General features: G+C 36.3%; 1 protein-coding gene across 3 annotated transcripts in view; it reads right to left on the bottom strand.

The window, feature by feature from the left end:
- Positions 1–1,228: 1,228 nt before the first annotated feature.
- QTRT2 (queuine tRNA-ribosyltransferase accessory subunit 2) overlaps positions 1,229–11,821 on the bottom strand; it is a 22,155-nt gene continuing 11,562 nt past the window's right edge. For all 3 annotated transcript variants that reach the window (XM_006905473.3, XM_025051324.1, XM_015595238.2), the window contains exons 6-9: positions 10,564–10,763; positions 8,297–8,448; positions 5,000–5,117; positions 1,229–3,349 (exon numbers count right to left, since the gene is read on the bottom strand). In XM_006905473.3, coding sequence (XP_006905535.1) covers positions 3,118–3,349; positions 5,000–5,117; positions 8,297–8,448; positions 10,564–10,763 — 702 coding nt within the window. In that variant the 3' untranslated portion in view covers positions 1,229–3,117. The remainder of the gene's footprint in view (positions 3,350–4,999; positions 5,118–8,296; positions 8,449–10,563; positions 10,764–11,821) is intronic.

The raw sequence follows: 11,821 nt of genomic DNA, 5'->3' as shown, positions 1-11,821 counted from the left end.
AGCGAGAGACCTGAAAGTTGAAAAAAAAGGAAAGAAATGAAGTTTTAAAATGAATGCCAATTACACCAAACCTTCAGGTAAAGGCAGAGCCTTGCTGGTGGCTGGCTCAGCGAGTAAGTTTGACCTTCCTGGCTTCCTGCCCTACACAGCACTGTCAGTTTTAATAAGCTGTAATCCCGTAGCTAGGAGCGAGACTAATCAAACTGCAGAGAGCAGCCTGTTCCTAATCAGGAAGGCACAGGATAATCATTTAACTCTGTGGTTTCTCGGTGAGCTCCAAGCTGCCTCAACAGAAAAAAACATCCTGGATAAGAGAGTTGCTTACACACTCTAATCTTGACCTTTTGATGGTCTTTATTTGCAGTTTTTATTAAAATAATTTAATTACACAAGTATTTGGTTTAAAATTGCTTTAGAAGAATCTTTTCTCTTTATTCCCAGAAAACAATAAAACCTCTCTCCTCCAGTTATGTAAAAAACCTCAGACTCTTATTGATTACCCAAGTCCACTTGAACTGATCATAGACTCAAAACCTTTCAACACCATTCAGGGTATGAGTACAGTCCGCAAACTGGGGATGAGAGGGATTTGGGGACATGAAATAACAACTCACATTGAGCACCGACAGACTTACAGATAAAAAATAGCATGGTGCTGTGGGCTCACATGCCAGTTAGTGCCAGCTATTCCCCATTGGAGTGGGAGCCAGGACCCAGCTACAGCAAAGTTCCAGAAGCACCCTATACCTCAAGGCCAGAAGGCCTGCCTATTCAGTCTTCTCTTCTCTTAGCCCCTTCTTTCCAGGAGCATATCACAAGAAGCTATTTAGTGCAATAATTAACTGTTGAGTTTTACCAGATGGAGCTCAAGTCTAACCTGGGAGTTAACTTGTGGTAGGTAAGCCCTTAGGCAAACTGCTCAACCTTCTAGAAATTCCTGGTAGGCCCTTAGGGTACTCAACCTTCCTGGAACTCAGTTCTTAATAGGAATAATAATATCAACGCCTCACAGCCTTGCTCTAAGAGTCAATGCGATATGTATGGAAAGCATTTACTAAGGTACCTGGCACATTTAAAATACTCCATAGATTGTGGTTATTATTTTCATTATGTGCTAAGCATGGCCTATTTAAAGAGACAAGTGCATCTCTGAATCTCCTTGGATTCTGCATTTAATAATGTAAGTGTACTTAAAACAATGACTACAGATGAAATAAATGGCACCACGGAAATTTAATATTTTGTTTAATGGATTCATTGCTACTTACAGGAAACAAGACAGTATGTTTACTGGCTTTTGACTTCAATAGATTTACATTAAAGAAACATTTTTTCAGATGTGCTAATCAGAAAAAGACTCAGAAAAATAGATGATTTGGGCAGAATTTTCAGTTTTGAACATAAATAAAACTCATACATTTTATAAAAATTCTGGGATATTTATTAATACTCCTCCAACAATGGATTTGGCACTGAACAGGAAAATAAACATATGAACAAGTCATATCCAATGTATTTCAAATTAATCAGATCCTTGAGAACAGAGATTCTGTCTTTCATTAAGTGCCTCTGCCATTCATGGAGGAGAGAGGTTACAGAAATGTCCATGAATTCCAAAATTGAATTCATGGACATTCCTATACCACTAATAAAAGAAAACCATTTAGATGGGCATCCAATACATTAATATACAGTAAGCGCATAATTTAAAACGATGTTCAGTAATTGCCCACTAAAATGGACAAACAGCAAAATATAGGACAAGAATATAAAACAAATATATTTCATACTCTTATAAACAAAACAAAGACATCTTTTTGGTTCTGTTGTTGTTTTTACAAAAATTATGTGTGTACATGTTTTTATGTATATTCTTATACAAAACTTAACATAGAAAAGCACACACACAAAAATCACCTGTCACATCATCAACATGAAATGTCACTCCTTTGGTGAGAGCAGAAAACAACTCAGAATCAGAGACGATCTAAGGTATTCCCAGCCTCAGGATCTGGTAATGCCCATTCACCACTTCAAAAACCACAGGCCAAACCTCTTTTTAGACTCTGAAATATCTCTCCTGCTGCTTGACTCCTGGCATTGCTCCATTTTTCATCACGCCAGTAGTCATCAATAAATAAGAACAACTATGACTTTAATTTAAAGTTTTCTGTTCCCCAAATATTTAGAGTTAGATGAAATCTTAGAATTTCATTTAGTCCTGTTCACTATGCCTGTCCCCACTGGGTCAGGAGGAAACAGGCACGGAGAGGTGAGTGGCACTGAACCCAGTCCTCTGACTGCCAGTGCAGGGCTCTGTCCAAATAAACACATGGTGAAGGAATCTCCCCAAGTGATGGGGCTATAGTTATCATGTGGTCAGACTATTAATGAACCTAAAGGGCAGACCATAGGGGACCTGTATAATCAGATGTAGTTGGGTAAACTTCCAGTTAGCTCTAGGGAAACAAGTCACAAATAGACAATGTAAACAAATGAAGGAGTGTGCCCTGGGCCATTTGGTCACAAGAGCAATGTGCGAGTGCCATGTTCCACGGAGATGCAAGCCTGGTTAAGTGGCAAGAGCCATTTCAGATCAAGATTACACTGCTGGGGCAGCTTGGAAGGCAAAAGTGTCCAAAAGAGACCCCTGACAATATGAGGATTAAAATAAAACTCTTGAATCAGCCAGACTCCTTCTCCAGTCAATAGGCATGTGTCCACAAGGTCATGTTACTCATGATTAATCATCTCCCTTCAAGTTCCAATCCAACTCGGTGAATCACCGGAATCTCATCACCGCCATTCCAAGGCTGTTTCTTTCCATCTACATGTTTGTTCTTTGACTAAACAAATCTCTACTGACTAAAAGAGTTAACATAGAAATATTAAAGGTCATGGTTCAACTATTTCTGACCAATCCAAGCATTTAAGTCTTTAGGAAAAAATCTCTTCAGCCTTACGCGGGCAGAGTTTGGTACAGATATTCCTTATTTGAGCAGACCTTATTCTCAAGTATAAATGATGAAAGCCTAGTTCATTTCTTGTTCTCTTCTTTCCACAATACAACAGTGGTACTGGCTCAATGTGAAGAGTTAGACTTGAGTATGCCAGGTCTCAAGATGCTTGCCTGCAGATGAGTTCTTTCAGCTTTGCCAGTCTGTCACTTTTCAGTGCTTCCCGGATAGAGTGGAAAAATCCAAAGTAATGTTCAAAGTTGTGTATCATAAGCAGGACCCCAGCCAAGAGTTCATTGGTCACCAGCAAATGGTGGATGTACGCACGAGTGTGATTCTTACAGCAGTAACAGGAACACCCTCTCACTAGTGGGTCAAAGTCCTCCTGGTACCTGAGAAAGAAAGTTATGCTGACATTCCAGAAAGTGAATACAAGAACTCCACAACCCAGGCTATCTATTCTGCTGGTGCACAAACAATAGTTAGTAATATCACTGGCAAATGTACTGCTGGGCACCTGCTTAATAAGATGGCAATGTGGTCGAAGTTAACAGGACACAATAAGCCAGGAAAGTCCTTTTGCTGGATACAACCTCCTAACCTAAGGCTTACAAAAGGGCAGCAAAGAGAGTCACGTAGTCACTCCCTCAGACTGAGCACTATCAGTCACACTATAAAGGCAGAATGTTAGGAAATGCTGCTCTGATGAATGCGCTTTTCTCCCACTTGCCACAAATACTAATATCGGAAGACATGGTCTGACCTTTTATTTGCATAGCTTTTTGCAGTTTACAAAGCACTTTTACATACACTGTCTCATTTCATCTCTTCAATCACCCTTGGGGACAGATGTTTTTATTGTTATTTTACAAATGAAGACCATTAAGGGGGTTAAGAGAAAGGGCTCCGGAACTACAATACTGGGTTTGATTCCTGGCTCAGAACTCACTTGAGCAAGTCACTTAACCTCTCTGTCTTTGTTTTCTCATCTGTAATGAGGGCAGTAACAGTGCCTACCTTATAAAGTTGTTGCAAGGATTAAATGAGTAATATAGTAAAAGGCTTGGACACTGCTGGGCACATACTAAGCACTATATATGTATTATCTTTTATCAGCTATTAAAAAGAAGTCAAATGACTTAACCAAGGTCACGCAGTCATGACTAGTGCTAGGATCCAACTCCAAGTCCCCCAAACTTCGAGTCTAGTGCTACTAATAAGAAAATTATAATTTCCAGCTAAATCTATACTGTTTAGAGAATTTTTAGTAGTAACCATTTATATTACCCTAGCATTTTAAAAACAGAAATGAATCTCCTTGGCTATTTTTCAAGAAGTTAAATGTGGATGTGGTAAACATTATTATTTCAGATCTACAATCAAGAAGCCCCTACAGAATAGATAAGAACTAAGATTTTCATATTCTTTCATTAATTTTCAAGTCTTTACTACTACTAGCTAGACATGAATAGGTCTGAATCCCTAGAATATCCATTCACATAAGACCAAAAACAACTTAGCATTAAAATGAGTTTATCAAACTCAGATAAATCACTCACTGGTTTATTGATTATTACTTTTGGCCAAATACGTACAAAGTTATAAGACATCTTATTTCATTCTTTATAGAGGCAAATACTTTATTTAAAGTTTATAATTTGTATGTAATCAAGATGACTTAAGTATCTTAAAATTTAAAAATTTTGTTGTGTTTTATCTTGAAATCCTTATTTTGCTCTATCATTAGTTAAACTCATTGGAAGGAGTTAAAAACACCAAACAATGGATCTGAGCTAATCTTTCTGACAGCTCTTCTAAAATAATAGTTATCTAGCCTCAGTTTTCTGACTAGACAAAGTACACAAATTCATCTGTGGAAAAAAAGATTTTTTTCTGGAATTGAATTCAAGAAGGCCTAAATGATATCCGACTATAAATATTTTATAAAGTCATAAACTGAAAAAGGAACAGTTACATAAACTTTTAAAACAGACAAATTAAAAAGTAAGAAATCAAAATCTAAACTTGAAAAAATTCCTTACTTTTTTTCCTTCAAATTAATTTCAAATGATGTCTTTTCTTGGTTGCAACCAGTTGTTTTAATTTTCTTTGCTTGATCCGCATATTTTATTTCTTCCTGTGTCCCATTTTGTTGTAATACTGAAGGACAAACCAACAAAAAGTCTTGAATAAAGATCAGATAAAGAGTGGCTGTTTGGAAGAATTTTATTTTAGTTACTATTTCATGTACTTGATCCTGTAAGTCTACTCCTGAGAATTTATCCTAAGGAAATGACATAAGGAAAATAATAATGAGTACCAAGATGTCTACTGACCTAAACTATAATATAAATACTTGGAGATTCAACAATGTTTAAGCAAATTATAGTTATAAATATGTAACATAATTTTACGGTCAAGGAATGGTTTTAAAAAAACAGTATATGTGTGTGAAAGAGAATATAAATGTGTGTGTTCAAGTTACATCTCATCATAACGTACATGCAAATTAATTGGGCCTTATAATTGCCTATGTTCCAAATAGATTAAAAGTAGAATATGGTGAACTCAAAGAGGCCCACACCAAGAAACATTATAACAAAAATGCCAAAGGTTAAATATAAAGAGCGAATCTTAAAAGCAGCAAGAGAAAAGCAATTAGTTACCTACAAGGGAGCACCCATAAGACTGGCAGCTGATTTCTCAAAAGAAACTATGCAGGACAGAAGATCCTGGCAAAAAAATATTAGATGTGATGAAAACTCAGGATCTACAACCAAGAATACTTTATCCAGAAAGCTATCATTTAGAGTTAAAGGACAGATAAAGAGCTTCTCAGACAAAAATAAGCTAAAGGAATTTATCATCACCAAGCCAGTATTACAGGAAATGTAATACTTTAAGAAGAAAAAACATGTATCAAAATCATGAATAAAGAATGGTAATAACTACATTCCTATCAACAAGTACTTCAAATGGAAAAAGATAAGTGTTCCAACCAAAAGACAGAGTGGCTGATAAGAAAACAAGACCCTTACACATGCTGCCTACAAGAGATTCACTTCAGATTAAAAGACATACACAGGCTAAAAGGAAAGGGATGGAAAAAGATATTGCCTTGATGGACCTAGAGAGTATTGCGCTGAATGAAATAAGTCAGATAAAAAATATTACATGATTTCACGTACATGTGGAATCTAAAGAACAAAATAAACAATAACAACAAAAACAGAAATAAACTCATAGATACAGAGAATATTTTGAGGGCTACTAGATGGGAGGGGAGTTGGAGGATGGTGAAAAAGTGCAAAGGGATTAAGAAGTACAAATGGATAGTTACAAAACAAACATGGAAATATAAAGTGTAGCATAAGGAAAATAGTTAATAATGTTTTAATAAATATGAAGAGAGTAGAGGGTTTCTAAATTGAGTGGAGTGATCACTTTGTGAATTATATAGATCTCTAATCACTATGCTGTACAAATGAAACTAATATATTATTGTATGCCAACTATAATTGAAAACTTGTTGAATTGTGCAATGTAAATACAAGCAACTAATTGTTTACATTTCAATAAAGCCAGGAAAAAAATCGCACAAAGTATGGGCTAATAAATGGCATTTCTCAATTAAAAACAAACAAACGAAAAAAATGTAGAATATGGTTTTAATTTATGTACTCGTACAGAGACTCTGGCCCTCCAGGGAACTCAGATTATCCAGATTTAAATGGGCTTGAATCGTTCCCTTGAACTGTTTGCTTTAAAAAAGAACATTCCTGGAATTACAGGAGAAACACCAGTTCTATGCAAAGAGCCAGCTACCTTAAAACAGGGGCAAGGAGATAAATATTTCTGGGAACAAGTAATAACATCAGGGTTGGCCCAAGAAGAATAGACTGATGGTCCTAGGAAGGAAATTTTGTCCAGGTCAAAAGAAAAAGAGGTGATCTGAGCACTGAGCACAGGGCTGTTATAATTTTGCTGCCTTGAATTTGCATGCTAATGTGGGGAGTCATAAAGCCCTGGCTTTTAAGAAATCCCAAATTCAACGTCACTAGAGGGAATTGCTGCCTATTTAAACAACTAATTCATTGTATTTTCACTTTGTAATTGCCAAAGGACTTCGATTTACTATACACACATACACAAATATGACTAACAATAATACTTTTAATAAAAATGTTCAAACCATTTGTTTTCCTAATCATAAAAAAACAGCTTTCTCTGGCCAAAAAGGAACTTCTTAGTTCCAAAGAACTCAATATAAGGTTCTTTTCAGAGTTTTGCATATTCATGGTATGGAATGACTAACAGTTACCTATGTCCTGGAAGAAATAAGCTTGTAAATAAAGTCATAAATATTTATAAAGTGTTTATGGTACATCTATCCACACATATTATATTCTGATCATCTAAAAGACAGTAAAATTGACCTTCTATATATAAAAATTTGACCAACCTGATTTAGTTTCCAGAAGTAATTCAATTTAGATTAATGCTTAAGTTACTTTATAAAAGTGTAACATCTTCTGAATGGAATTTTAGTAATTTGTGGGAGAAAAAAATGAACCTTTAAGGAAGTCTCTAGCCCTACTCAAATTTAAGGTTGGCGGTGACAGAGGAAGAATTCAAAAGACAGCAGGAAAGGGAAAGGAAAGCACACCTCTGAAGACTAGGTATGCAATATTCTCCTGAAAAATTGGGTATATGCTGCAAGGGACCGCCAAGCCCAAAGTCTGTATCCAAATTCCTCTTCTACTGCCAGTTAAATGTCAGAATCTGAAACTGATTTTCTTGACTTCTGAATAAATACACAATAAAAGGAAATGGCAGTGCTTCAAAGCAATATTAGCAGAGGAAAACAGCTTTCACATCTCAGTGTGCAGAAAAGACAAAAAAGCAAAAGTAACACTAGGATCAGAGGGGGTGAGACTCCCTGTATTTTAATAGCATGGGGTTTGCAAAAAGCAGGCAAGAACTCTTTTGTGAAAAAACAAATTAACTTTTACCAAGCAGTTCAAAGGTTTTATTTTCTTAGATTTTCATCACTATTCACTCTGAATGTTCTTTTTTAGGTTGTTAATAGAAGAGGTTTTGTTTTTCTTGGTTCTGCTCACTACAAAATTACTTCCTAATATTGAACTACGTGTATAGTATTAAGCATCTTGTTTTGTAGACCAACATGCCAGGGCATTCAGATAAGAAACAAAGATGGAGTTTTATAAAAGGCTGGCTTTATAGTATGCACATATTTCTGGCTTGAATCACAAGCCAAAAATTAATAGGAAATAGAATTAACTTAAGGATAACACTGAGATTAACTTCAAAAGACCTACATGTCTCCTCAGGATTCGGCTGGTAATCAAAACTGAAAGTCAGGGCACATCCCCGCTCTGTCACTTGATAAGGGAAAAAACTCTCAAATAAGTCCACTCCTCTTTCAATACACTCAAGCACCTCATCTGGCCGGCTAACACCACAGATGAGCCTGTGAAAATAAGAACAGTGACTTGAGGACAATGCTGGGAATGAAATCAAATAGTCTTTCCAGAAGTCATTAAAATAATAATAAAAACCACTAACCATTGTTAGCAAGGCATGCAGCAGATAATAAGGTGTGGTGGAAAGAACCTTTGCTTTGGAGGAGAGAGACCTGGGCTAGACTCCCAGCTTTGCTATTTATTTACTTGCTATGTTACTCTGGGAAAGTTTGTTAACTTCTCATTTTCTCATTTTGAAAATAAAAGCAATAACACATATGTCACAAAATTGTTGAGTGGGTTAATGAGATATTTGAAAAAGCACATAATGCAGTTTCTGGCCCCAAAGAGAAACTCAACAAAGGTTAGTTCTCCTTCCCTTCTCATCCCTTCTGAACAACCTCCTTAGTCTTAGACTGAACTTTATAGCCTACCTATCTACCACATAGATGTTTTAAGAGTGCAAAGCTGTATTCTTTATTTATACCTCAAATACTTCCATGTTTTACCTGTATTTTGCCTATAACTCTTTTTTATAAATGGTTCCAGAAAGACAATTTTAGCCACTATATTCATGGATTCACTTATGAAGCAACTCTTGCTCCCAGAATTTCACCTCTGCCTATAGGATCTAAGAACCTAGTTGGTTTTATTTATGCTTCTTTATATTTTCTCCACTAATAAAACCTCTGCATGGCGGAATGAGATGGTGTTTTTTGGGGTAACGAGTAAGGTATTTGGAGAGTATTAATAATACTCGACCAGGTTTTGCCACTAAAACAAGGTGGGGCGATGCACTAGTTCAGGGCTGGCTGGCTGGCGGCTGTTTATGTTTTTCTACCCACAGTTCCTTTTATGAACTGAAAAAGAAACACTTCAGACTCCTTGATTTCTAAAAGAAGCCCAAAGCAAGGCTTATGTAATATTAAACAACCAGAACCCTTAAATATATGCTGGTTTTTCTGACTATGGTCTCCTTCGAGTAATGTTTTAGAACTCCTCTCCAACTGAAGCTGGCATTTCTACACACTTTATAGAAAGAAAAACAATCCCAGCTTTCAAATCCAGTAACAGACATCTGTGAACACTTAACTCAATGAAGTCCAGAAAATGACTAGAAATACTAGTGCTAAACTGTTATTTGCACCAGAATGAAATAAGCATGGGAGGGGGAACATCGAACACAGAAAATGAGGTTAAAATTGGGGCAAATGTTGCCTGGGGTGATAAAAATATTTAGTTCTAGCTGGTGCTTTCACAAGTGTATACATGTATAAAAATTCACCAACCTCTACATAAGATTTATACACTTTACTCTAAGTTATATCTGGATTTTTAAAAAAGTGATAAAGTTACTATACGACAGCCCAAGGAGTATAAAGCAGCACCCTATAATCAAATTGCTTACTGTATCTGCAGGAAAAGACCATGAATATTCACATCACATGGGATAAAAGACTACAGTCTTTTTTGGAAAAAAAAAGAAGAAAAAATTGGATAGTCTAATAGGACATTAGGTTACATTTAGAAACTTGGGATTTTTAGTTTTGAATATTGTAGATCATCTCTTCTTACCATTATATTGTGAATCCTGTGACTTATGGTAAGAAACAACCCCACTAGTGTTGCCAGTCCCCTCAATTTCAAAAAATGACATCACTATTATGTGCCTCAAATCTAAGAACTTCTTAAAGGTCCTTATTAGTAGTGCCAACCTTCCTTCTATTGGTATCCCAAATCTGTCCTCAACTTTCCTTGATTAAGGCCGGAGTTCCACATGACTTTATACCTGTTCCCAGGCACCACGTTATAATGAATAAGGAACAATATTTGTACTTGTCACAAGAATGAAGGGAAACATTATAACACTTGCCCTCACTTAGAATGAGGATCAAATAAACTAAATCACATGACAATCATCTTCTGGTCTACATTCTGAAATCAAGGGCAGGACTGCCTTGATTGAAACTTACCCCCCTGTCGGCCTCAGCAGGCTCAGCCTAGAAAGGGCATAATCAAAACATCAAAAGACATGCCCATGTATAGACAGCATGATACACAACTCCCAGTACTCCTGTTTTACAGCCCACAAGGCTTGGCCTGCATTTTAACTGAACACTGACCTCGGTTTGTCTTCCGGCAGCTCTGCAGTGACTGATGACAGCAAGTGCAGTCTGGTCTCCAGAGTTGTTGGATTCCCATGAAAGCCATCCAGAAGGAAGCCACCTACAGGCCGCTTGGCTGTCTCTCGTGCTGACCTCAGCCTCTCCTCCATCACGTCTCCACCTTCAATCACTCCAATGATCACACTTTTCTTAAGGACCTAAGGTAAGAAAAAACTGAATGCTTTTAACCATTTCTAGCAGTAAAAATCTTTATCTAAATGAGCCTTACACAGAAACCCAGTGGATAGACAAGAACTCAATGGAGCTGCTGCAGTTGAATAATGCAGGGGGACGGTGCTCCCTACTCCCTGAGAATCTTTAGGATTCCAAAGAACACAAATGGAAAGCCACCCAAAAAGCTAATAATAGACTGAGGAGAAACTGAGGCAATCAACATACATAGTCGTGCTTTAGCTTAAATTAAATGCACACTGAGCAGGTAAAAGAAGATAAAAGGAACAGTTTACATTTGTTTAAATAACTATCCCGGCCTGCTTTAGGCTACCACCAAGTCTCTTAGAGACAACTTTATGAACTTTGAAACTATTTGATTGGGACAACTGAATATCCATTTGGAAAAAAATGTAATAAAAACTGCTACTGCACACAATTCTCAAAAGTAAATCTAAACATAAAAATGTAGTTATATAACTATAGAACTGTAGTTAGAAGAATATGCTGAATATTTTTATAAACTTAGGATAAGGAAGGCCTTCCTAAGCAACCTAAGTTTACAGTAAAAGACTGACTGACATATTTGAGTACAAAAATATTCAAACTTCTCTAGTGAAATATACTATCAACAAGGGCAAAGGAGAACTTACTCTTTGGAGAAATAGGTAAATATCTACAACACAGAAAAAGCTCCAACAAATCCTCTAAGGAAATGATAACCCTAAAGAAATCTAAGCAAATATGTGAATATAAACTTCAGAAAAATAAATATGAATGCCTTGTATCATATGGAGAGCTTACTAAATCTTATCGGTAAGGAAATGCAAATTGGAAACATTAGATATCATTTTTGCCCATCACAATGACAAAAAACTAAAAGATAACAACATAGTGGAGGTGAAAGCATTAGAGAAATGCACTTACATACCCTGATAACTAGAGAGTAAAAATTAGTTTAGCCTCATGGGAAGGTAAGTAGACTACACTTATTACAACTGTCAGTGCTTTTAGCTTTCTTTATATCTTAAAATTCCACTTACGA

The sequence above is a fragment of the Pteropus alecto genome, unplaced genomic scaffold, assembly GCF_000325575.1.
Source record: "Pteropus alecto unplaced genomic scaffold, ASM32557v1 scaffold270, whole genome shotgun sequence".
Classification (NCBI taxonomy): Eukaryota; Metazoa; Chordata; class Mammalia; order Chiroptera; family Pteropodidae; genus Pteropus; species Pteropus alecto.
This window is presented reverse-complemented; position numbering and strand designations above follow the sequence as displayed.